The 27,285-nt window shown below is 52.1% G+C and overlaps 1 protein-coding gene across 2 annotated transcripts; it reads left to right on the top strand.

Annotated features, from left to right (window-relative positions):
* Positions 1-654: 654 nt before the first annotated feature.
* SLC8A2 (solute carrier family 8 member A2) lies at positions 655-26,154 on the top strand. 2 transcript variants are annotated; one of them, XM_068529074.1, is made up of 9 exons: positions 655-1,332; positions 5,891-6,555; positions 12,391-12,813; positions 17,406-17,509; positions 17,658-17,675; positions 19,054-19,178; positions 19,482-19,581; positions 23,760-24,038; positions 25,778-26,154. In XM_068529074.1, the coding sequence occupies exons 1-9, from the start codon at positions 655-657 to the stop codon at positions 26,152-26,154; spliced, it is 2,769 nt and encodes a 922-aa protein (XP_068385175.1). The 2 variants fall into 2 exon arrangements, with proteins under 2 accessions (XP_068385175.1, XP_068385174.1); XM_068529073.1 differs by lacking the exon at positions 17,658-17,675.
* The last annotated feature ends 1,131 nt before the right edge of the window (positions 26,155-27,285 follow it).

The raw sequence follows: 27,285 nt of genomic DNA, 5'->3' as shown, positions 1-27,285 counted from the left end.
AGGAATCACAAAATGAGTTGAGGGCCCCCCAGCCCCTTGCCTCTCCCACTAACTTATTCAGTCTGTGTTCTTTTGTGCCTGACTTCACTCTTCCATGGCATGTCTGTGAGATTCATCTGCATTGTTGGGTGTATCAGTTGCCCGCTCCCTTTTCAGTGCTGTATAATATTCCACTGCATGCCTATTCCGCCATGTACTTCTCCATGTTCTTGCTGATAGGCATATGGGTTGTTTCAAGAGGGGAGCCATTATAAATGAAGCTGCTGCGAACATGTGTGTATGTGTCTTCTGACGAACACTTGACTTATTTCTTTTGGGTACATACCTGGGAGTGGAATTGCTGATTCCTAGGATACCTGATGTTCAGCTATAGTTTCCTGCAGTGGTTTGACTCCCATCAGCAGTGCATGATGTCTTTATCTTTCTGTGTCTTTCTCTCTTGGTCTCTGCCTGGCGCTCTCTGTGTCTCTTTGTGACCCTGTCTCTTTGAATCACTGTCTCTCTTTGGCTCCCCCAGTCTCTCTCCTCCCTCTGTTAGTCCTCAGCTTCTCCCCCATTCTCCGACCCCAATGAACCTCGACTCCTGAGCAACAGGGAGGGGTTTGCTCCCCTCACCCAGACTTCCTCCTCCCCCACAGGACCCTGACCCCCTCCATGGCTCCCCTGGCCTTGGTGGGGTTTGCACTCCTCCTGGGGACTCCCCCATGCTCAGGGGCGGCCACCCCGACCCCCTCCCTGCCACCTCCCCCAGCCAACGACAGCGATGCCAGCAGCATGGGGGGCTGCCAGGGCTCCAACCGCTGCCAGCCAGGGGTCCTGCTGCCCATTTGGGAGCCCGATGACCCGTCGCTGGGCGACAAAGCCGCGCGGGCCGTGGTCTACTTTGTGGCCATGGTCTACATGTTCCTGGGTGTATCCATTATTGCCGACCGCTTCATGGCATCCATCGAGGTCATCACGTCCAAGGAGAAAGAGATCACCATCACTAAGTCCAACGGCGAGACCAGCGTGGGCACCGTCCGCATCTGGAATGAGACTGTGTCCAACCTCACACTCATGGCCCTGGGCTCCTCGGCCCCTGAGATCCTGCTGTCTGTTATTGAGGTCTGCGGCCACAACTTCCAGGCGGGCGAGCTGGGCCCGGGCACCATCGTGGGCAGCGCTGCCTTCAACATGTTTGTGGTCATTGCCGTGTGCATCTACGTCATCCCAGCTGGTGAGAGCCGCAAGATCAAGCACCTGAGAGTCTTCTTTGTCACCGCTTCTTGGAGTATCTTCGCCTACGTCTGGCTTTATCTCATCCTTGCCGTCTTTTCCCCGGGTGTGGTCCAGGTGAGCAAGGACCCACAGACAACTCCTTGGTGCATGTATGTCAGCAAAATCCAGAGGGGTGGCTCCCCGGGCTTGGAGAGTCAATGCCTGTATTTGCAGAAATGCATGCTCACATCTGAGAGGGCTGCCAGGTATGGTTGTGCAGGTCACGCACTGCACAAAGGCATTGGGCCGGAGAGGGCAAGTTGGGACTGGAGTCCAGTGGGTGCTCCCAAGCCAGGTCTGGATGGCACTGCAGGTCCTGGAAAGGGCTCATCTGCCCAGTATGGGGTGCCATTGTGCAATATGCCCATCCAGAACTCTCACAAGGGGGCCATATGTGCTAACAGAGTCCTAGTGATCTGTGTAATGCATACGACAGTCTAGCCAGGTATTTGCCAGGTATGGTCACACATGTTTTCTTATACTCCCTGCCTTTTGCATAATTTATTCCCACTTTGGCAATAAGACATCCCCCAGTTGCATAATTTGCGTTACAGTTGCATAATCCAGCCTTGTGTTTTCTGACAGTGCTAACTTGGGTAACTTGGTGTAACTTGGTGCAATTTCCACAGTTTACCCATGGATTTTGCATAGATCCATGCCCACATCTGCGTTATCTAGTTCTGTATTTGCCAGATATGCAGTCGTGGTTTGCATAATTCATTCATTATTAATAATTGATTTCTGATGTTAGGATAATTTATGCCACTTCACTGTAACTCATACTCACATCCAATCCAACCTAGGTATAAGCCCAGCCCACTGCAAAGACCACTTTGCATAATTTATTCCAATAGTGAGACAAAATTTAGACCCACAGCTGCATAATTTACACCCACATTCACATAATCATTTGCCTCTCATTTATCCAGTGTCTTAACGGGCATACTGCTTAGTCTTCCTTTAAAACATTTGCCCAATTTATTTCCCACAGCCCCCATGACCACCACCTATATTTGCATAATGTATTCATGGGCCTGGCTTAATTCGCTCACACGCGTGCATAATTTATTTGAGCCTACCCAGGATTCCTTCACACGTACGTATAACATACTCATGCGTATCTGTCATGTTTTGCCAGTTATAGTTTCTTTCCAGGAAGGATCTAAAGTTAGAGTTATAAAAATTCTTTGCAGATGATATCAAGGCAGATCTGAGGGATTAGAAACCACAGTGAGGAAAAGAGGAGATGGTAGCGCCAGAAAACAGGGATGAGAAAGGGAGAGAGACAGTTACTGTGATTGACTCACTACTGTAATGCTGAGTTTCCTGGCTGCCATGGCAAAAAGTACAGAACGATGCTTCACACGGTTCTCAGGCACTATTAAAAAAGGATGCTATTCTGACTTGGGTTTTCAAAGTGGTCCCTGACAAGGATTTACACCGAAACTGTGAAAGGAATTTTAGACACCATGGGTGGGAGGTGGGATAGGGATGGGATAGGGATGGGATAGGGAGAGGGAGAGATTTCCCCTGAGAAGGAGCTGGCTCAGACATAGGGAAGAGAGTGTAAAATGCCACAGCGCTGGGTAGAGAAGTGGCTATGGAGGATCTCTTCAGGAGTAAATGGAGACCAGACTTTTGGGATGTTTTCATGAAATGGCCAGACTTATGGGATGTTTTCATGACATAATCGAAAGAACGGGCATGAGCTAAAGATGATGCCATTCCCTCCTAGAGGCAACGAACTGGAGTAGTGAGAGATGGGTCTGGCTCTGGGTTTTCTCCAGAAATGCTGTGTGACGTCAGGCAAAGCCTGTACCCTCTGGACCTCCGTTTACACATCTGAACCATAGAAGGGGTTGAAGTAGACCATTGGTTCTGGACCCTTCATATCCAATCCTCCCTTTTTATAACAAATTTTGTTATATCCCCTTTATTCTGCTGGTGTGAAATTCTTAGCTAATAGGAGAGAGGTTTTTCTCGCCTCGGAGTTTGGTGCCTGGACTCTGGAACCCGAGGCCTGGGTTCAAATCCCATCTCTGTTGTTTCCTAGCTGTATGACCTTGGGCAGTTTCCTTACCTGCTCTGTGCCTCAGTTTCCCCACCTGTAATCAGGGAGTCATCCTAGTACCAGCTTCAGAGGGCTGCATGAGGATCTGTTGAATTGCTACATGTGGAAGGGCTTAGAACAGCGAGCCTGGGACAGGGTAAATGTGAGCTCCTCTTCCCGTTAACAAACTTCCCTACACTGTTGGCTTCCCAGAAGTCAGTATAATGCCCAGACCATGATATAAAGGAAAGTAATATCTAATAGAACAATCTGCATTTCTACATGTAAACGCTTGGGCATGACTACCTTCAAAGGCATGACGAAGAGCCAGATGGTGGCATCTACTTACATATAATGAACAAGTTGGTGTTTAAGAGAAAAAAAAAAATCAGACACCGTTCCCATGCACGGAGACCAGCAGAGGAGCGGGTAGCCATGAGATTGAAATCAGGCATATTCAGCGTACATTAAACCATACAGGAAAATACTTCATACAGATATAAAACAGAATGGAGGGTAGACTCCAATTATCATAAGCAGGGTTTTCGCTGATGTGAACGCCCAGTGGGAGGTTCTGAAGTCAGGCAGGACGTGGGACAATTCTGCATCGTGTGGGACTGTCCCATGAGTCGCTGGATGTCACCAGGCTGGGACCGTATCCCCCTCCCCAATTATGGTGGCAACCCATAAATATCCCTAGATCTGTGACACCCCCTCTTGGGGGCGTTCTGTCCACTGAGACCTGAAGGTGTGTCTCGCTCCCCTCCCAGGGTGGGCAAGCCCGTGAGCCCATTTGCAGGGGATGCGCTAGAAAGCAGATGTGAATCTATCAGAATCACCTTTTGTTTACCTGCAGGGAAGAAAGCCGATCTCAGGTGTTTGAGATCTCTCTTCTAAGAGAGAATCGCCCACAGCATATACAGTGGCCAGTTCAATGAGCACAAGGCAAGAGTTCATTTTACAGCTTGCATGGAAAATTCAGTTTCTTTTCACAAACCTGCTTGGTGGCTTTGTGTGGTACTATTTCCAAGTCCTGCCTTTCCTCTGACCATCAGTAAACACAGCGACAAGGGCCTGTGGCAGTCGGAGCTTAAAGATCGTTCCCCTACCAGGCTCATTTTAAATACACCTCTGGGGCCATCTGATTTGTAAATACTCTTTCATCTTTTCTTCCTTATCTTTAATGAGAAAGGTAGCATATGAGTCTTTACATGAATATTTCAAGGCGAGCTGTCACGTGTTGGTGGATGTTTCCTGTACATGCCTGGGCCTGTGCCAGACCACAGGCAGACTTGAGTCCCAGACCTCAATGAGCCCAAGATAATAGCGCTAGTAATAATAATAATGGTAATGGTCATTTCACGTTTTGTGTATTTTCCATGTGTCAATAACCAGCAAGGCTAAGTGCTAGGGGTACATAAGTTCGTTCAATCTTGGGGATGTCCCCATTTTACAGATAAGAGGCTGGGCCAGGCATTCCTCTTCTAGAACCACGATCTAAACTCAGCATTGCCTTGTCTCTCTGGGGCGGTAGCATGTAAATATGGGAACTCGCTATATGAGGCTGTCAGACAACGAGCCAAACTTGGGCTTCTTTTAGAGTCAGAGTCCTGTCCCTAAGGGCCAAACAAATCCTAAGGAAGGAGAATCTGGCAAGGGCTGTACTCACTGGTGGGGGGGTGGGGGTGGGGGTGGGGAGGGAATACGACAGTTTGGGGAGGTGAGCAGAGGACAGACCCTGGGTGATGGGTAGGCTTTGGAGAAGTGGAGGCATCCCGGGTGAGGAGGGGCAGAGGGGAAATGGAGCAGGGAGAGAAAAGACAGAGGGAGAGAGAGGCAAGAAGAGACACCAGCTCTGCCCCTGGACAGGGGCTGGGACCACACGGTGGGGACGTGTCTCTGGCTTGGTGGTGGCTTAGGATGTCTGGGGATAGGATGTCTGGGTTCCCGGCACTGGGGCAGCTAAGTGTGGTTCTCAGTGTGACAAAAGGTGGATGGATGGATGGATGGATGGATGAGACCAGGAGAGAGACAGGAAGGGCGGGGGAAGGGGGGGGGACATAAAGAGAGAAGAAGGGTGGGGTGGGAAACTGTGAAGAATTTCATGCGGGAGAGGTAGGTATCTACAAAAGATATGAAAGAGAGACAAGGAGACAGCGGCAACAAGAAAGGAAGACACAGAGGGAGAAAGATAAAAAACCAACTGACATAGAGGATGAGACAGAGGCGGAAAGAGAAAGAGACAACGACCTAGAGAAACAGAGAGAGCGAGATATGGGGCGAGGCAGGGAGGAGCAGAGACAAGAGCCAGAGAGAGAGAGAGAGCGACAGAGATGGAGGGAGATAAGGGGAAAGGGGAGAGACAGAGACACGAAGAGGAAGGGGGAGAGGCAGAGATGAAGAGAGACAGGAGAGAGGCAGAGCCAGAAGGCCAGATGGGGACAGATGCAGGAGAGGGGCGCGGGGAGCGCCGGGTGGCGGCCGGGACCGGGCTCTGGGAAGAGAGGCGCCGGGAGGCGGCGGGCCGGCTGCGAGCGCGCCCCCTCCCGGCGCGGCGGTCCTGACCCGCGGGGCCGCCCGCAGGTGTGGGAGGCGCTGCTGACCCTCGTCTTCTTCCCGGTGTGCGTGGTGTTCGCCTGGATGGCCGACAAGCGGCTGCTCTTCTACAAGTACGTGTACAAGCGCTACCGCACCGACCCGCGCAGCGGCATCATCATCGGCGCCGAGGGCGACCCCCCCAAGAGCATCGAGCTGGACGGCACGTTCTTGGGCGCCGAGGCGCCGGGCGAGGTGGGCGGCCTGGGCCCGGGGCCCGCCGAGGCCCGCGAGCTGGACGCCAGCCGCCGCGAGGTCATCCAGATCCTCAAGGACCTCAAGCAGAAGCACCCGGACAAGGACCTGGAGCAGCTGGTGGGCATCGCCAACTACTACGCGCTGCTGCACCAGCAGAAGAGCCGCGCCTTCTACCGCATCCAGGCCACGCGGCTAATGACGGGCGCGGGCAACGTGCTGCGGCGACACGCGGTGGACGCTTCGCGCAGGGCCACCCTGGCCGAGGGCCCCGGCGAGGACGAGGACGACGGCGCCAGCCGCATCTTCTTTGAGCCCAGCCTCTACCACTGCCTGGAGAACTGCGGCTCCGTGCTGCTGTCCGTCACCTGCCAAGGCGGCGAGGGCAACAGCACCTTCTACGTGGACTACCGCACGGAGGACGGCTCCGCCAAGGCCGGCTCCGACTATGAGTACAGGTGGGTCCCGGGCAGTGCTCCCCGGCCCGCCTGCGGTGGGTGGGCAGGGAGGGCCGGCTGTTCGAAGGTCATAGGTTCCGCCACCCAGCGGCCTCCAGGCTCCTCAGTCTCCTGGCTACCTCTGGCGCCCATCCTTACTTTGCTATGGGCAGACCTGCAGTATTCATTCATTCATTCATTCATTCATTCACTCTTGAGAGTCTACTTTGTACCAGGCACTGTTCTAGGCATTTGGCAAACGCTGCTGGACAAGACAGACAGCAGTGGCTGTCCACCTACCACGGGTTGCTCCTCCCATGACCATGCTCTACCTGTGCATTCTTGTGCTTGACACTCCACTGTGTTCATTATTATAGCTCCATTATATGTATCATACCTGGTAGAACAAGCACCCTCCCACACACCATTAGTAAAGTAAAAATGTTTATTGAGCACCTACTATATGCCAGGTGTATACCGCGGTGAACAAGACAGCTAAGGTCCCTACCCTCAAGTTGCAATAAGGTCATAAACTATGAAACATATAAAAACATCAGGTGATGGGGGGAAATGAAGTGGGATAAGAGGACAGACAGTGTCCAAATTGTCCCTGGGTCTTTGGTTCCACCATAAAGCTACCCACTCTTTGCACCCTCCTGTGTCTCACTGCCCCAGTCTCTCTCCGCACCCCTCTTTGAGCAGAACTGTGATCTTGTTCAGCAACTCCTACTGCACGCCTACTAGGTGCCAGATGCTTTTTAAAAATTTTTTATTGAAATATAGCTGATTTGCAATGTTGTGTTAATTTCTGCTGTACAGCAAAGTGACTCAGTTATATATATATATATATATACATTCTTTTTCATATTCTTTTCCATTATGGCTTATCACAGGATATTGAATATAGTAAGTAAGACCTTGTTGTTTATCCATCTGACAGATGCTTTTTTAAGGGGCTCAACAGAGAACAGTAAAGAAGATAACTTCTGTGTCCTCATGGGACCACAAAATTCTTTATGTATTTGTAGTTCTGTCCATACCACACTCTTTCAAGAATTATAGGTTTACAGTATGTTTTGTTATGTTAACTGATGTGCAAGTCTCCCATGGTTTCCTATAATAATAGCATTTATTGTGTGTCTTCTATGTGCCAGAAACGAATCTGGGCAATGGAGACCAGCAGTAAACGAAAAACGTAAAAGTCCCTGCCCCAATGCAGCTGACATTCTCATGGGAAAGACAGGCCATTAGAAAGTATACATTCAATACATTAAAATATCAGGGAGTGGTAAGAACAGTGAAGAAAAATAAAGCAGAATACGGGAGAGAGTGTTGATGGCTGAGCTTTTCATGGGTTCCACCTGCTGAGTGGAAGCTGAACTGTTCACAGATCTTTGGTTCTGCCATCATGCAGCAGCCAGCCCCTCATCCGCGAACTCTTCTCTTTCTGGGACTGAGGTACCTGTTTCACAGATTTTTAGTTCCACCACTGTGCCTCAGCAAAGACCTTTGGTAGCCCAGGCTCCCCTCTGCCCCATCATATCTACACATCTTTCCACTGCTTTGGACATTTGTAGGTCTTTCCCTCCACCTCAGTCAGTCCAGGATCCTTTAGTCTGCCCATCCTCATCCACCTCTCCCACCCTGCCCCTCCGCAGCCTTCCCTGAATGGAGCACAGCTGTTCACGGACCTTTGTTCCATCATCCTGTAGCATGGGATCCCTTTGGCCACCCATGACCTCCTCCCTCCATCCTCTCTGCCCATCCTACATCTCCAGCCTTCTTCGACTGAAGAAAAGGTATTCACTGTTTGGGGGCTTGCTGTGACTCAGTCTATCCACCATTCCCCTCCTACCCACACCTCTGGGTCTGCATTGCCCCCATCAAAGCCCCAAGCCTTTGCAGAAGGAAGTGAGTACACGTGTCACCTGCTGGGATCAGAGGCTGCCTTCTCACCTGCCAGTGACGTCACGAAGGAGATGTTTGAAGTGAAGGAGTAAATGCTGTTCAGTGGTGGAACCAAAGAGCCAGGAGGAGTTGACACCTTCCTATCCATCCCTGTTCTCCCAACGCAGTTGATATTCACAGGCCTGGCATCACTTATCAAGGCAGCTTAGGTCCAGGACTGGGAGGGAGGACACCTGGGCTCCAGCCCAAGCTTAGCCCTGCCCCCTGTTCCCTGTGTAAGTTCCTGCCTCAGTCTGGGTAGACAGGGCTGTCACGTACAGTTGTTGAGGTTGTGCACTGCACAAGAGCAGCACATCTAAGAAAGCGCTATTCATATAGTGGACATTGTAGATTTCTATGTCTATTATGACAATTTCCAGATTCGTGGAAATAGTGTCTTGAAGAAGGGGAGCCGTTTTCTAATTTGCCCACAGGTATCACTAGGCTATGGTGGTCCTCTGGGGTCTTAGTTTCTCCAAATTAATAATGATCTCTGAGGCCCCCAAACTGCACAGCTCTTCCAAGACTCTGAGATTTAAGCCCCTATAATCCTAACATGCTAAGGGTCTAAAATTCTAAGATTCCAGGTTTCCCACATTTTGATATTCTAATCTGTACCCCAACCAGTCTCTGATCTGATGGTTCTAAGATTTTCATTTTCTCAGATGTTGTGCACCCAGTATGGGAATATGAGTCCTGTGCACCTAGCCTTCTATGATTCTGATATCTGGTTTCTAAAATCCCCATGTTCTTTTTCTCCCCAACTTTCTTTTTTCTTCATTTATTTATTTATTGGCTGCATTGGGTCTTCACTGCTGTGCGCGGCTTTCTCTAGTTGCGGCGAGCGGGGCTACTCTTCGTTGCAGTGTGCAGGCTTCTCATTGCGGTGGCTTCTCTTGTTGTGGAGCACGGGCTTAGTTGCTTCGCGGCATGTGGGATCTTCCTGGACCAGGGCTCGAACCCGCGTCCCCTGCATTGGCAGGCGGATTCTCCCCAACTTTTTATTTTGAAAAATTTCACACCTACAGAAGGGCTGCAAATATAGTCTGGCGAGCCCTCACGTAACCTCCACCCAGATTCACCAATTGTTCCTATTTTGTCCTGTGTGCATTCACTCTCTTTCTTTAATATATAATAATATGCTTTTTGAGATGCTACTCTTTTTTAATTTTTATTTTATATTGGAGTATAGTTGATTTTCAATGTTGTGTTAGTTTTGGGTGTACAGCAAAGTGATTCAGTTATACATATACATATATCCACTCTTTTTCAGATTCTTTTCCTATATAGGTGATGACAGAATATTGAGTTCCCTGTGCTATACAGTAGGTCCTTGTTGATTATCTATTTCATATATAGTAGTGTATATTAATCCCAAACTCCTAATTTATCCTTCCCCCCCCCCCCCACCTTTCCCCTTTGGTAACCATAAGTTTGTTTTAGAAAAATATATAATAATATTAATAACTGTGGCACTTTATTAGAGTGAGCTGCAGACAGCATGGCCATTCACCCATAAACATAAGTGTGCATCTGCTACGAATAATGATATTCTCCTCCATCATCACAATACGATGATCACACTTAGGACATTTGATACTGAATCAATATTATGATCCAATCTACAGTCTATGTTTGCATTTCCCCGGTTGTCCCTATCTCACCCTTCATGGCTGTGTCTTCACCCCCTCTCTTCCCATGCAATCTGGAACCACATGGTGCATTTGGTCGTCATGTCTCTTTCACCTTCTTCAGTCTGGATCGATCCCTCAGCCTTTCCATGACTTTCATGACCCCGACACTTTTGAAGACGTTAGACCACTTACTAGAACAAGCCTCAATTTGGGTTCATCTAATATTTCCTCATGATTAGATTCAGGTGATGCACTTTGGCAGGACTCCATGGAGGTGACGCTGTGCCCTCCTCGGTGCATGGTGCCCTCCTCGGTGCATGGTGCCGGGAGGCACATGACGCCCACGTGTCCCATTACTGGTGATGTCCAGGTTAACCGTTTCGTAAAGATGGTGCTAAAAGCCCAACATTCTACTATCCCTTAAGTTTCCACTTCTAACATGCCATTACTTTAGGATTCACTAGTTAGCTAGTGCAAATATCACGAGCTAACTTTTGTTGAGTGTTTCCCCTGTATTAACTCAATCCTTATAACACTACCATGAGGTAGACAGGGTTATTACCTCCATTTTATAGATGAGGAAACCGAGGCTCAGAGGGCTACAGAATCCTAACTGCCTGGAGATCACACAGCTGGCACAGGTCGGCCCACCCAGCTGGGTGCCTTAGCCACCACGGATAGCACCCCTAGGCTGACGGCTGCCCCAACAGGGAGCCCTAGTTCCCTCCATCCAGATCTCGTCATCCAGTTCTACCTCTGCCAGAATCTAGGGGTCCCTCTGCCCCTCCCACAGAGGGATAGGGGGGATATTATAGAGTTTTGACATCTGTTAACATCCCAGAGTCATTTTGATGTCTGCAGCCCTGCCAGGAGGAGCCCACTCATTCCCTGTTCCCTCAAAGTTTCACCCTGACTCAGGCCCTGCCTCATTCCCTCCCCCACCCCATAATAGAACATCTTGCATGTGCTTTAGAGAGTTACACAACTGACGCTCTTTTAAACCTAAGCCAGTTCACGTCCCTCCTCTGCTCGGAGGCCTCTCATGGTTCCCATCTCACTTGGAGTAAAGGCCAAAGTCCTCACCGTGGCCCACCAAGGCCCCATGACATCTGCCCCTGTTCCCCTGCTCCCTCAAGATGCAGCCTCCCTGGTGTTCCTCAAACAGTCCAGGCTCACTCCTGCCTCAGGACATTTGCACTGGCTGTTCCCTTTACAGGAATACTCTTCCCCAGATATCCTCCACGTGGCTCCCTCCCTCAGGCCTCTGCTCAGACGTCACCTCCTCAGAAAAGCTTTCCCTGACCACTCTAACACAGCTCCTTCTCCTCACTCTCTACCCTCCTTCCTCTGTTTTCTCCAGACCATCATCACCACCTGACATTATATGTTTTATTATTCGTCTCCTGCACTGGAACAGAAGCTCCACCAGGGCAAGGGTTTTCCTCTGATCTGGTTTGCTGCTGTTTCCCCAACACTAAGAACAGTGCCTGGCACACAGCAGATGCACAATACATGTTTGTTGGATGAATGAACTGTAATTAAATCCCTAGATGTGTAATTGTCACTGTGATATGGCTCTGCCATGGGGCTGTTCCCGTGTTCCCAGCATTGCCCAGCAGTTACTCGGGGAGTGTATGTTGAATGACTGAATGATGCCAAGTTAAGGAGTGTGGACTTTCTCTTGGGGATATCTGGGAGCACAGAATGGTTTTTATGAGAAGCATGGCAAGGTCAATTCTGGGCCCTATGTCCCTGCTACTGAAAGTGTGATCCATGTACCAGAACCATTCACATCCTTTGGGCGCTAACTAAAACTGCAGAGTCTTGAAACCCAGGCGCTACTGAACCAGAATCTGCATTTTAACAAGATGCCCCAGGGAATTCGTGTGCACATGGAGGTTGGAGAAGCATGGCTGTGGACCACTCCAGGCTCCCTCTACACCCTGGGACTTTGCATGTGCTGTTCCCTCTGCCTGGAGCTCTCCTGCCCACTAAATCTTCTCCCATGAAGCCTGCCCTGATCTGACCTTCATCATCAGATGATGATGTTGGGAGGGACCAACTCTGTCTTGTTCTCCCCCTGCATCTCTTGCCCCGGAGAAGCCCACCCTCATTCACCCTCGGTATTACTTGTTTAATGCCTGTCCACCATTATATTTGTAAGTTCTTCCGTGGTGCGGCCCCCTCCTCTAGGAGGCCCACCCTGACTCCTCCCACCTCCCCCACAGCCTTTGAGCGACCTTCACCCCTTTCTTTCCCCTCTCCTCCACCGCAGCGAGGGCACGCTGGTGTTCAAGCCGGGCGAGACACAGAAGGAGCTGCGTATCGGCATCATCGACGACGACATCTTCGAGGAGGACGAGCACTTCTTCGTGCGGCTGCTGAACCTACGCGTGGGCGACGCGCAGGGCATGTTCGAGCCCGACGGCGGCGGGCGGCCCAAGGGGCGGCTGGTGGCGCCGCTGCTGGCCACCGTCACCATCCTGGACGACGACCACGCGGGCATCTTCTCCTTCCAGGACCGCCTGCTGCACGTGAGCGAGTGCATGGGCACCGTGGACGTGCGCGTCGTGCGCAGCTCGGGCGCGCGCGGCACCGTGCGCCTCCCCTACCGCACAGTGGACGGGACGGCGCGCGGCGGCGGCGTGCACTACGAGGACGCGTGCGGCGAGCTCGAGTTCGGCGACGACGAGACCATGTGAGCGCGCCGGTCGGGCAGCCCGCGGGCCGGGGCAGACCGAGCGCGGCCGGCGAGAGGGGCGGGACCAGGACGGGACGGTGCCCGGGCGGGGCGGGGCCTGGATGGGCGAGGTCGAGAAGCGGGTGGACCTCGGAGAGGCGTGGTCTTGGAAAGGGGTGGGGCCTTGATGGAGCCCTCCTCTTGAAACGGAGAGGTCAGGGGAAGTGGGGCAGGGCCCAGGGAAGAGGTGAGACAGGGGAGAGGAGGGAGGAGACTGGAGTGACGGGGCGTGGCCAAGATGTTGGGACGGGATGTGGGCGGGGCTTGGGAGAACGGGGCTGGTTTGGGGAGAGGAGAGTGGGACCCCAGGAAGAAAGGCCAAGTGAGGAGAGAGGAGAGGAAATAGGGTGGGACCCGGGGAGAGGAATGTGGAAGGCTTAATTGGTAGAATGGAGGAGTGTGGCCTGAGGTTCCTTTCGAGGTGGGAAGGTGTCTGTGGAAATGGAGGGCGAGTGGGGTCTGGGTAGGGACTCAGGGAAAAGGACAAGGACAGCGAAAGAGGGCGGGGTCTAAGGAGATGGGGCAGAGACTGAGGAGGTGGATGGGAGAAGGGGTGAAGCTATTGGGTAGGCGGAAGAACCTGGGGAAATAGCAGGAGACCTAAGAGGAATGTGGGAGAGGCTTTGGGAAGAGGCCGAGTAGGAATATGGGGGCCTAGGAAGAGACACGGGAAGCTGGAGGGCTGGGATTTGGGAGGGTGGGGTGGAATCTCGGGAGGCGAGCTGGATACACAGGAATACGTATGTAGACACACAGACACAACCAACACGCACACCGGCACATACGGACACACAAAGTCAAAGACACAGAGTCAGGGCTGGTCTCACGCCCAGACACCCGGCCACCCCTTACACAGATGCCCGAGTCCCCCCCCATGTGTGCCTGCAGCCTCACATCCCCCTCCCCCTTCCCCCCGCCCCCCCCCCCCCCCCCGCCTGCCTGGGATGCAGAAGGTTCCTCCCCTCCTTTGCCCGCTCCCTTCCGCCCCCGCACGCCAGTCTGTCTCTCTCCTCCTGCCGCCCACGCTCCCCCCACCTAGCGGAGGCCCTACCGCGCTCCCCTTCCCTCTCCCCCTCCCAGCTTCTAGTGGCTTGGCCTCCCGCTCAGCTTCTCACTGCTCTATCTCTCCATCTCTCCGTTTGCGTCTCTGCGTCTCTCGCTCCTGGCACTCCCCCTCTGGGTTTCTGTTAATCTCTAGATCTCTGTCCCCAGTATCTAGCTAGCTCTCTGACTCGGGTTATATTTCAGTCACGAACTCTCCATACCTTTCCATCTCTCTCTCTGTCTGACTTGGGTTGAGAACTTAGGTTGGGGGCTGAGGGCACCGTTCCGGGCCCCATGTCTCCCACCCAAGAGGCCGAGGGGATGGAGGGCGTTATCTTTCTACTTGTTCCAGTCCTTCTTGTAGTCTGTCGCTTCCAACCAACTTCCCGCCGCTACAAACCCACAGGCCCTCTCCTCCAGCACATGGCTTCCCCAGGCTGGGACACCCTCTGTCCCCCACCCCCGCCCAAGCTTCCAGCTGTGGCTTCAGGAGACAGAGAACAGGAGGCTAATTAGCGTTTAGGGAAACACATCCTTCCTCTGACGGGCAGGCGCTAATTAGAGATGCTTCGAAGCAGCTGGTTTGGAGGGTTGGCCCCAGGCAGGATCAACACAGAGATGGAAGAGAGACACCCAGAGATGGGGCGGCGGGGAGATATGCAAGAGAGAGAGACAGACAGAGAGGCACCCAAAGACAGAAGAGACCTAGCGAAAGAGAGACGGAGCCAGAGTAAGGGAGAGTCAGAGAGAGAAACAGAGAAGAGAGAGAGAGCACGAGAGAGACAGAAAGACACAAACTGAGAGATGGATACCGAGGAAGCCAGAAGCTGAGTGACAGAGGCCCATCAAGAGAGGGGAAACGGGATTGGGAGACTGAGACAGAGGAAAACTGAAAGGAAGAGAGATGCAGGGGAGATCAAGAGAGACGTTCTTCTCACTGAGAGGAAGTCAGTGGGACTCAGGGAAGGAAAGGTCCTCCTGATGCTACAGAGAGAAAAGAGTTTGGGTCAGCAAGAGAGGATGGGAGACAGGATAAGAAAGAGACTGGGTCTGAAATCAGAGTGGAGTTCCCAGGAAACAAGGAGGGCAGGCGTGAGTATGACAAAATGTCAGGCTGGGGAGGAAGGCTGTTTCCTTTTTAAAAAAATAATTAATTAATCAGTTTTTATTTGAACTATAGTTGATTTATGATATTGTGTTAGTTTCAGGTGTACAGCTCAGTGATTCAGGTATATGTATATGTATATATATGTATATATATATTCTTTCTCAGATTCTTTTCCATTACAGATTATTACAGGATATTGAATATAGTTCCTTGTGCTATACAGTAAATCCTTGTTGTTTATCTATGTTATATATAATGGTGTGTATCTGTTAATCCCATACTCCTAAGGCTGCTTCCTTTGATCTCAGGAAGTCCTGCCCTTGTCTAGCTCGAGTCCCTCTTGCTGTCCCTTGGTAGTTGGGTTTCTCCTCCTTTTGGGTCCCGTGAGGGCACACTTGTCTGGGCGCCAGTTGGCGCGTGTGTCACTGCGTGTCAGTCACTGCGTGTCAGTGGATCACGGCGTGTCTGAGAGAGAGTGAGCGTCGGAGGTGTGTGTGTATCACCCTGTCAGTGTGTCAACGTGTCAATAGCCGTCTGCGTGTGTCAGGAGACCCCCTGCTTGCTGCGGTGTTTCAGCACCGCGGACAGCTCCCAGCCCACTCCTGAGGTGGGGGGCACCCATTTTTTCCACCCACAGAAAATTTTAAATATCTTGAGACTGGGAGTGGGTGAAGGCGGAAGTAGGCGTATGTCTCCACGTGACCGTCTTGTGTGCGTCTGTCTTTGCATGGGTGTCACTGTGTCCTGTGCGTTCGTGTGTTGAGATAGGTCTGTTGACTGAGACCCCTTTGCTTAGATTGTGTTGACTTTGGCTATTCCATTCTGTTGCATTCAGTCTCTCCAACACTGACAGACGGAGATGGGGAGAGGAGGACACAGAAAGAAAGGCAGAGAGCTGGGGAGAGACTGAGACAGAGAAGGTCAGAGAGATGGAGAGAGAGAGACACAGAGGCTGATAGATGGGCAGAGAGACAAAGGAAGACTGAGAGACTGTGATGCAGAGAGAGATGTTGAAGGGAATAAACAGACACCAAGAGGCATAAAGAGTGAGGTGTAAGGAAGGAGAATCTACATGGAACCACAGCAGGGGTCTTACACGTTGGTGATGTCGCCCAGGCTGTGGAGGGGGTGTCGTGCTAGTTGGCATCTGGTCCGTGTGATTTTGCCACTGCATAGGGAATGGCTGTGGGGTATGATGGTGTGTGGGTGTGGGCGATGTGATTGGCTGTGCTTCCTCTGCTGGGTGACTGTGTGGGCTGGGTGTTTGTGTTTCTGGGTTCTGGGGCCAGGCCTTGTGGTTCCTACAGCTGAAAGAGCTGCTAGTGGCAGAGCTGTGGGCTTTGGGGGGTTGTGGGTCTTCGTAATAGAGGGGGGGTCGGTTGTATGCCTGAAGGGGATGGATAACTTTTGGCTGTTTCTCCCCGCCCACCCTCCTGGTTACCATGGCAGCGGGGATGCAGAGAAAATCAATTAGCCCTCTGTTACACCTGCGAATGTGGTCAGGACAGGAAACAGGAAGCCAAGGGTCTCCCGGACTGAAAACTCTGAGTGAACAACTGCTTATGGAGGGCACACTATATGCCAGGCACTGTTCTAGGCGTTGGGGATACAGCAAAGAACATAAATGAACAAAGATCACTGCCCTGGTGGAACTTACAATTTAATGTGAAGAGGCAAATGGCAAACAATAAACAAAATAAACACATTAGACGGTGTGTTAGAAGATGATCTGGAACAAAGAAGACATAGAGCAGGGGAAGGGGGCCAAGCATGCTGGGGTAGGGGTAGGGATGGATTTCAATATTAAAGAATGCAGTGGGAGTGGGTCTCATTGAGAAAGAAAGTAAAGTTTGAACAGAGAACTGGAGGAGCTGAGGGAGTGAGCATGGGGAAACCGTGTTCTAGGTGGAGGGAACAGCCGGTGCAAAGGCCCTGAGGCACAAGCAGACCTGGTAGGTTCAAGGAACAGCGAGGAGGCCAGCGTCGCTGGAGGGAGTGAGCGAGGGCGAGAGGGCTGGGAGGCCAGAAAGGGAACAAGGGCCAGATGGCAGGGGTTCTTGTGGGCCATTCTTGGGTCTTTGGCTCTTCTTCTGGGTGAGATGGGAGCCAGGTGAATGTTCTGAGCAGAGGAAGGAAGCACCCAGTCTAACCTAGGTTTTATCGGGATCCCTCAGCTTGATGCTTCATACAAACTCAGCTTCGTCAGATGCTTCTGAGCTTGTTTCTGTCAAATGGGGATAATAAGAGAGCCTTCCTCCCAAGGGTTGTTGTGAACATTGAATGAGATTCCAGAGCCTGAGATGGAGTGAGTGCTCAAGAAACTGGGTGGCTAATGGGCAAGTTATTGGTGATTCAGGGGGAGGGGGTCTTAGGCTGCGTGCTCTCCCTCTCTGCTCAGGAAAACTCTTCAGGTGAAGATAGTTGACGATGAGGAATATGAGAAAAAGGATAATTTCTTCATCGAGCTGGGCCAGCCACAGTGGCTTAAGCGAGGGATTTCAGGTAAGGGGTGATGGGTGGGCTGTGGGAGAGGTAAGGGGTCCAGGGTGGGGGGACCCTTGGAGGCTCAGTTGTGGGCAATCCTTCAAGCTCGTGGATCTGAGCTTCCCAGGGAAGATCTCACCTTCTCCCTGTCTCTGTCTCTCCCCAGCTCTGCTACTCAATCAAGGTGAGTGGACTTACTTCCAGACCTTGGGGGGGGGGGGGCACCGGAGGGAGGGTCTTGGGGGTGGGTCAGTGCCTCAAGTTCCCCTCAAGGTCAGGTTTGAGGCAGGTTGCAGGTGTGATAAATTTGGTGGAACCAGTGTGAATTTGGGGTGACAGAAGTTTAAAGGCCAAGATCGTGTTTTGGTTGTAGTTAAGATGGTGGGGGGGAGTAAGTCATAGAATCCAATTTGGGTTTGTGGTGGGGTCAGAGGGAATCAGGTTTGAGGTTGATTAGGGCTGGGTTGAGGTTGGGATTTGGGATCAGTATTAGGAACTGGGTCAAAGCTAGAATTAAGATGGAGATTGGCTTCTGGGTTTGTGGTGGGATCTGATTAGAACTGGGGTCAGATTGAGGTCAAAGCTAAGGTTGGAATTTGAGGTGAGTTTGAGGAATTTGAGGGTAGAGTTGGAGCCAAGGTCAGAGATGGGGGTGAGAGTTGGGTCTAGGGTCAGGGGCTTGGAGATAGTGACAGAGTAATTTTGGAGCTGAGATCAGAATTGGGGTTTGGGGTTAAGATTAAGGATAGACTGAAGATTATATTAGTCAAGGTAAGTAATACAAGCTACTAGAACAAATAGGCCCCTAAATCCCAGTAGCTTAACACAATAAAAGTCATTTCTCACTCAGGCATAGTTTTCTGAGACTGTTCCTGGTTGGCGGGTGGCTTTCTTATGAGAGTTAGGATTGGGTTGGTGCTGGGCTTGGAGCAAAGGATCAACATCCTTTGGGGAGGTCAATGAGCCCAGAGCCAACTGTAGATGGTTCTGGGTCCAAGATTTGTACCAAAATCGGGAATCCCCCTCTCTCCTCACCACCTCAAACACACTCTAGGATGTTTTCAGAGCTTGGATATGAAGACCAGGCCTCTTCCACAGGGTGGTGATGGTAATGACGATAGTGGTGATAATAATAAAGTAACCTTTTTAGTTATTGTGTGCCAGGCACTCTTCTAAGCACTTCACATGAATTAACTCCTTTAACTAGGAGTTAATAGGAAACCACCCTATGAGGTAGGTACTGTTATTGTGCCCATTTTACAGATGTGAACTCTGAGGCACAGAGAGACTAAGGTATTGTCCAAGGTCACACAGCCCCCACCACATGAACCTCAGAGCCCACCAACTGAACTTCGTGGACCAGCCCATGGGAGCTGGGTCTCAGGTTGGGGAAGGTGGTGGTCAGATGGGAGGCAGGGGCAGGGGGCGGAAGCATCACCAAGGAGGCGTCCCAGAGAAGAGCAGACAGGGTTTTCTTCATCAGTGGGAACAGGTAGTAAAGGCGTCGCAGGCCCAGGTAGGTAGGTCTCCTTGGAGTCTAACTCCCATCCCTCATGCTGCAGGGGATGGGGACAGGAAACTGACAGCTGAGGAGGAAGAGGCTCGGAGGATAGCAGAAATGGGCAAGCCGGTTCTTGGGGAAAACTGTCGACTGGAGGTCATCATTGAGGAGTCGTATGATTTTAAGGTGATTTTCTGGGACCTCACCTTCCTGGAGTCTTGCCTGGGTCATTTCCTTGGGGAGAGTCCAGGAGGGGATCAACCATGAGGGTCACAAGGGAAGGGCAACCAAGGTCCGAGGCCACCGTCTGTGTCCCTCCGTTAGCACCATGGACAGCACACGCTTCCCTTGTCCCTTCTTGCTAGAACTGGGATATGAAAGGTTGAGGACCCCTGAGCATGGGGTGTGAGCCCGCATCCCCAGTACCCCTCATGGAGCTGCCCTGGGGTGATCATGGGCCATGGTCTCTCCCCACCCTCTCATCCCCAGAACACGGTGGATAAACTCATCAAGAAAACGAACTTGGCTTTGGTGATTGGGACCCATTCGTGGAGAGAGCAGTTTTTAGAGGCAATTACGGTGAGCGCAGGTAAGTGGGAAGGGAGGAGAGAGGAAGAGAGAAAGAAGAGAGGGATGGAGAGACAGAGAGACAGAGGAAGAGAACTGAAAGGGAGAGGGAAAGAGGGACATGGAGAGAAGGACAGAGAGCGATAGAGAAGAGAAAGAAGACAGGAAAGACACAGGGATATGCAAAGAAAAAGACTAAGAAACAGATACAGAAAGACAAAGGAAAAGATAGGGAAAGTATACAAATAGGAGAGATAGACACACAGAGAGGCACACAGAATCCCAGAGAAGGACAGAGATGCGGAGAAAGCATGAAAGGTGTGGAAAATGAAGACGCAGAGGGCCAGAGAGAGAGAGAGGCAGGTAGACACAGAGACACGGAAAAGTTGGTGGAGACAGGGGCAGAGGTGGAGAGCTGTGAAGCGGTGGGATCCCAGCCCGGGCTTTCTCCTGGCGTCAGGTAATTGGAGGGTGGAAACAGGTTAAATGGCGTGGCCTCTCCACACAGCCTGGGTTCCTCTGTTGCTATGGAGACAGTCTCCAGGGCACCCAGTTCTCCCACCTGAGCGGGTTCTCACCCCCTTAGGCCTCAGACAGGCTCACACTGCCCCCCTGTGGCCAGATATTTGATGACATGGATTCACAGACACAATCTTGGAGACCAACACTGGCCATCTGTGATAGGAATTGGGGAAACTGAGGCCAAGAGACTTAAGAGGGACTGGCCTGAAGTCCCTCAGGGAATCCAGAAAGGACCAGGGTGGAACTCAGGACTTCTGTCACTTGAATAACATCAGGTTTCCTTCAGGGAGGCCAAGCTGGTGGGAACTGAAAACACACGAGGAATTGTGGTTGGAAAGAAACTGGTCGGTGGGATCAAAAGAAACGAGGCATCAGGGATGGAAAAGTAGCCGGTAGCAGGCCTAGAGACACCAGATTGTAGGCCTAATAGAAATGAAGTGGCATCTCCCTCTGAAGCCACATTCTTTCAACATCTACTTCTGAAGGATCCTCTGGACCCGGTCCTATGCAGGGCCATTGCTGGGGACAAAGAAATGATCATGACAGCTCGGGACCTGTCCTGACAGAGCTCACTGTCCAGTGGGGGAAACAACCTGTCACAAGAGAGTGACGACCCAGATTGGGCAGGACTGGGACGGGATCCGCAGGGAGCTATGGGGGAACCACATCGGGTGTCTGACCCAACTTGAAGGTCAGGGAGGGCTTCCTGGAGGAGGAGCCTTCTGATCTGAGTCTTCAAATAGGAATAAGAGTTAGCCAGGAGGAGGGAGCCAGGCAGAGGGAAATCCAGAGTCTGGAAATGTGCAAGATTATGGCACATTTAGGGAGGGTGATTGGTTTCAGGCATGAAGAAAAGGCATGGGATGAGGTATGAGAGGTGAGCAGGGTCCAGACCCCAAAGGCCTTAGAGGCCACAGGAGTGGGCTTGGGTGTCATTTTAGGTGCAGTGGGGAGCCATGGAGCTTTTTTCTTGTCTTTTCTTTTTTTTCCCCATGGAGTGTTTTTTGAATGAGGGGAACTCCTGGAAGTGGAGAGAACCTGTGGAAGGAAGAGCGAGAGGGTGGGATGGGGTGTGAGTTGAGGCTGTCAAAACTGGCAGGAGATGGGTCATGCAGGGTCTGAGAGGATGTGGTGAGGAATTTGAGCTTCAAGAACAGTGGGGAGCCAGAGAGGTCCCTCTAGGGGCTTAGTGAAGGTAAGAGGGTTGCATGAAACTGAAACTGGGGGTGTGAGATGGTGGTTGTGGAGGCCATGGGTCTATAGAAAGCAAGTGATTAGATCAGAGGAAGTAGTAGAGGAAGAATAAAACCATTATGGTAATAATAACAGTAATAATAATCACAACGATGACGACGATGAAGACAGATTGAGTGTCAGGCAGCTTTGAAGTCCATTTCCTGTATGAACTCATTTAATGAATGTATCCCGAGTATCTGGGTTGGGGCTTGATCATTTTGTACTTTGTTCCTTTTGGTTCCTCACGTGAGCACAAAGCTTTTTGAGGTGCTGAAGAAGGGTGGTTCTCGCTTCCTTAGGGGATGAATCATGTCCCATCTTGCACTTAGAGGTGATTTTGTATTTCCTTCACCTCCCGATGGAAAGTTCTTTGCAGGCTGGACTTGGTTTCAGGCATCTTTGAATCGCCCCCCAGGCACCGGCATGGGCCTTCAACAATGGCTGCAACAATGACAGTCACAGTGGAGATGTGCCCGGCCCCATAGAGAGCATATTATATGGCCTGACTCATGTAGTCATCCCAGCCTCTCTTGAGGCAGGTCTGATTATTATTCCCATTTCTCAAATAGACATTCAGAGGCTCAGACAGGTTAGGACACTGATTCAAGATCACACAGGGTTTGACACCAAAGAGTCAGCTCCAGAACCACAGGCATACCCGTGAGGCTCCCTCTAGATGGGAGAGGCTGGAGAAGTAAGCAGAGGCCAGAGCCTGTGGGTACTGGAATGCCAAGCTCAGGAGTGTGGGCCTGGATCTGAGGGCAATGGGGAGCCAAGGCAGGATTTGGAGCAGGACAGGGAGAAGCCCCAAGAGACAGAGTGATAGCAGCCCCCTCCCTCCCAAGAGTGTGTCTTCCCTGCTCTGACCTCCGCCATGTCTCAGTATGGTCAGTTAGGGATGCGTTCAGTGGCAAACAACAGAAAACTTGACCGTAAGTGGCTTAAGCACACTAGACTTTATTTTTTCTCACGGAACAAAAAAAAAATCTGTAGGAGGCAATCAAGAGTTAGCAGCAGCTCAGTAATGTCATTAAGGGCCCAGGCCCCGTCTTTATTTCTCTTTCCCATTCTCAGCTGTGGTCCTCATGGTTGCAAGATGGCTGCCGTACATCCAGGTGTCAAGTCCATACTCCAGGCAGGAAGAAAGGAAGCTGGGAAGCAGGAAGGGGCAGAGTGCCTGTTGCATTTGAGTTTCCAGTTCTAGTTTCCAATTGCATTTTACTTGGGGTCGCAGCAAAAACATTTTCTTTGTGATGCAACATGCAGAACCGAGAAACCTCACAAACCACTTAGTTAAACATTTACAAATTCAACCATTTATTTCTTTAACAAGTCAAGTGGCTATGTGAGCTAGAAAAGTGGGAAAGGGATATATGACCTGAATCCCCAAATCCATCAGTCTCTCTCTGCCTCCACTGCCACCAGCTGTCCTATGCTCCCTGACATTCCAAGGAACCATTGGGTGGGACCATGGAAAGTGGCTTCATGATTTGGTGGCTGGTCTGGCTTTTATTTCCTGACTTAACGTGAGCAACTGGCCAGGGGTTACAATGTTTCTTATCAGCATCCTTCCAGATGTAATTCGTGGCACACTCAAGTGTGTTCATTGCTTCTCATTCATTGCTTTCTGCTTATCAGTTTCAGGTGAGGTAGGAAGACATTTCATCTGCACTTTCCCATTACACAAGTCACTGCAGGTCAAAAGTGGGTCAAATTCGGTCACAATAGGTGACACAAACAGCTCTAAGGATGATGCATCCTTTACAAATCTCAGAAAACACATCTGTAACAACAGGACCCCTATCAGGAAAGCTAGAGCTTTCCAGAAACCCTCTGTTTATGTCTCATGGCCAGACTGGATCACACGACCACTGCTGCAAGGTATTCTGGGAAACCAAGTATTTAGCTGAGGACCTGACTGCTGTTGGCTGCATGGAATTCTGGGAAAGTGAATATTTTTATCTGAGGACAGTGCTGTTGCTAGCCTCAAGGGATTCTGGGAAAGTGACTAATGTTAGCTGGGCACATGGTTCTCTCTAGCCTCAGGGTATTCTGGGAAAGTGAGCACCTTTAGCTGAGCATGTGGCTACCGTCAGCTGCAATGAATCAGAGGAAGTGAATATTTCTAGCTGCACACCTGGCTGTCAGTAGCTGTAAAGGCTTCTGGGAAAGGCATATCTTTAGCTAGGGACATGGCCACCCCTAGCAGAAGGGATCCTGGGAAACTGCGTATTTTTTATCTGGGCACATGGCCTCCTCTAGCTTCAAATGATTCTGAGAAAATGAATATTTTTACCTGGGCCCATACATTCTCTTAGCTGCAAGGGATTCTGGGAAAGCAATTCGTTGGGGACTTGCTGCCTAGAAGTTGAACGAAAGGGGGGCCCTGTAGGTGAGGAAGGAGGCATGGGCGTGTGCCCCAGCTGGGTCGTGTGCCCACAGGGGACGAGGAGGAGGAGGAGGACGGGTCCCGGGAGGAGCGACTGCCGTCGTGCTTTGACTACGTCATGCACTTCCTGACGGTGTTCTGGAAGGTTCTGTTCGCCTGCGTGCCCCCCACCGAGTACTGCCACGGCTGGGCCTGCTTCGGTGTCTGCATCCTGGTCATCGGGCTGCTCACCGCCCTCATTGGGGACCTCGCCTCCCACTTCGGCTGCACCGTTGGCCTCAAGGACTCTGTCAACGCTGTCGTCTTCGTGGCCCTGGGCACCTCCATCCCCGGTAACCCCTCAGGAGACCACTTGTTGGGGGAGTGTCTCAGAGAAGCCAGGCAGGTGGACCCTAAGAGAAAGGCCCTGCAGAAATAAGGTGGTGGAATCCTACAGAACCCATATGGTGGGTCCCTTGGAAATAGGCAGGTGGGTATAATAGAAACTAGGTGGAGGGAACCCATGGATTCAATATGTGAATTGAATCCTCCCCAAAAGCAAGCAGGTGGAATGTCCCATAGAACTAAGATGGTGGGAAATGGCAGAAACCAGACGATGGATGCCAGGGAAAGAAAGTGGCAGGACATTGAAGAGACAGGTGTTGGAAGGAGGGTCCCATAGAAATAAGGTGGGAACTTCATAGAAACCGTGCAGTGAGTTCCACAGAAACAAGATGTTCATTTTCCGTTTCCTCCCCCTGCCGAGCAACCAGATGAAAGATTCCATAGACCTTTGTTGCTGGGCATGATAGGAACCAGGCCAATGAATCTCAAAGCTTTAACTAAGATGAGAGTCAGAGTAGAAACCACGTGTTGGAGAAGGTGCCATAGAAATAAGATAGTGAGGCCTCAGAGACTACAATGTACGTGATCCCCTCTTCCCCTAAAATCTGAGGGAGAGTCCCTTAGAAACCAGGTGGAGGAGACTGAAATTCCTGTAGGAGGGAGGAGACCACGCGAGGAGGCAGACACCTTTCTTTTCCACATCAATGTGTTCACCAGCCAGGTGGTGGCGCTGTAGGCCCAGACAGCAGGTGATGGGTCCTGTAGAAAGCAACCATTGGTGAATGGGTCTGTGAAGCCTGCCCTCCACACCAGAGACTTGCAGTCTTAGTGAGATGTTCAGGAATGGGTGGAGGCCAGAGAAGCGAAGCTTGACAGAAGCCAAGTGGGGAATTGATGGGCAAGGGGTGCCATGTGGCTGGGGCCTAACATTTATCTTGTCCAGCCAGGTGGCAATGGGCAGTGGGTTCATGGGAAACAGCTAGTGATTCCCGGCGAAAGCAGGCAGCAAGTCCCAGAGAAAGTAGGCAGCAAGCCCCATAGAATAGAGTGGATTCCACAAAAATCAGGTAGTGTGTGTGTCCGACAGAAAGCAGATTGAGTCCCACAGTAAGCGGGCAGCAAGTCTTGTAGAGAGCAAGCAGCAGACCCCATAGAACATAGGCAATGGTGGGGAATAATAGAAACTAGGCAGGGGGGCCCATAGATTCAGTATGTCAACTGAATCCTCCCCCAAAGCAACAAATGGGATGTCCCGTAGAACTAAGGTGGTGGGAAATGGTAGATACCAGACGATGGATTCCATAGAAAGAAGGTGCCAGGGCATTGAAGAGACAGGTGATGGGAGGGGGGGGGGGTCTCATAGAAATAAGGTGAGGACTTGATAGAAACCATGTAGTGGGTCCCATAGAAAGCAGGCAGCAGGTCCCATTGAGAGAGGCGGTGAGTTCCAGGGAGTAGGTAGTGGATCCCATTGGTTGCAGACCCGTTCCATAGAAAGCAGGCAGCGGGGCCTGTAGCGAGCAGGCACAGAGATGGCGATCGACTTTGCCCCCTGGGTGGGGTCAAGGGCACAGAACTCCAGGAGTGGGAGGCGAGGCCCGCGCGACACTGGGGTGAGGAGTCTGGATCCTTGGGCCAGCGGGGTGCTGGTGGGTCTCTGGGGAGCAAGTGACTGACGAAGCCAGGCGGATGCTCGTGGGGGGGCCCGCGGAGCCCCCCCTGAACCGCGGCGTCTCTGCCCCTGCAGACACGTTCGCCAGCAAGGTGGCGGCGCTGCAGGACCAGTGCGCCGACGCATCCATCGGCAACGTGACGGGCTCCAACGCCGTGAACGTGTTCCTGGGCCTGGGCGTGGCCTGGTCGGTGGCCGCCGTGTACTGGGCGGTGCAGGGCCGCCCCTTCGAGGTGCGCACCGGCACGCTGGCTTTCTCCGTCACGCTCTTCACCGTCTTCGCCTTCGTGGGGATCGCCGTGCTGCTGTACCGGCGCCGGCCGCACATCGGCGGCGAGCTGGGCGGCCCGCGCGGCCCCAAGCTCGCCACCACCGCGCTCTTCCTGGGCCTCTGGTTCCTCTACATCCTCTTCGCCAGCCTGGAGGCTTACTGCCACATCCGGGGCTTCTAGGGTCCTCCCCAGGGACTCGGCCTGCCCCTCGAGACCACCGCCTCCGCGCTGGACTGGCTCTCCTTTGTCCTCCAGAGATTTGTCCTCCAGCCTCCTCTCCTGGGCCTCGGCCTCCCTTCCTCCTGGGAAGCCATCTCCCCCTGTCCTCGGTCCCCGCTTCCAGCCTCCTCCCTTCCCCTCGGGAGCCTCCCCAGGTCCTCCTGCCAACAGCCCCGTCGGTTACCTGCAAGTCCAGCCCGTCCGTCCGTGTTCGTTACCGGCTTTGTTACTGGAGCAATTTCCACCTCGAGGCCCCTCCCCAGAGAACCCTCCCTCATCCGGAATCCTCTACAGAGTCTCCCATCTGTCTCCCTAGGCACCCAGGCTTGCTCCATGCCATAAGTCCCCCTTCCTCTAGAGGACCCCCTCACCACTTCCACGGACCTGTGCCCCAGGGCCTCAGAACTCAGCCCTGCCTGGGGGGCCCTTGAAGGAGGCTGGTCCATCCCAGGAGGTCACAGATCTCAGCCCTTTCCCCCAACCCTCAGGGAGCTCTGTGGGCCTCGGGGGATGGGGGAGGAACAGATGGGTACGAGCACAGGGGGGCACACCTTCCCTGATTTCTCCACTCAGGCCCTTGGGAGGACACTAATTCTCGAGGCTTGGAGAAGGGAGGGGAAAGTTTGGGCTTCCAGAGCTGGAGGAGGCACATTTTGGACCTGTAACTTCTCACCTTCCAGCGCCCTCACTTGCCTCCACTACCTCTGAGAGCCCAGCCACGCCTTGGAGGTGGGAGGGGGGCTATGTGTGTACATAGTGTGTTTGGGGGCGGGGGGACGCGGGAGGGTGCATGACTTGGGGAAAGGGTGACAGACGTTTCTACTGAGAGGGCAGCAGACTCCCTCAGCCGTGAGAATTGGCTTTGGGGAGGAGGCCAGGAATCCAAGGGAGTACAGCCGATCTCCCCTGACTATCTAGAAGGCTCATTTTGCCCTCAGTGCCAGCCAATCCGGGCAGGACCCTCGAAGAGGAGACCGAGGGTCCCAGAGGACCAATGCTACATGCCAGCAAATGCTGCCACATCTCTGCCTGATGGGGAGCAGGGGTGGGTGGGAGGGTGGGACTGGGGCCAGGGGGTCTGGGTGGGCATTT

Source organism: Eschrichtius robustus, chromosome 19 (assembly GCF_028021215.1).
Source record: "Eschrichtius robustus isolate mEscRob2 chromosome 19, mEscRob2.pri, whole genome shotgun sequence".
In the NCBI taxonomy this organism is placed as follows: domain Eukaryota; kingdom Metazoa; phylum Chordata; class Mammalia; order Artiodactyla; family Eschrichtiidae; genus Eschrichtius; species Eschrichtius robustus.
Note: the sequence above shows the minus strand (reverse complement) of the source record. Positions and strands in the feature narration are given on the sequence as shown.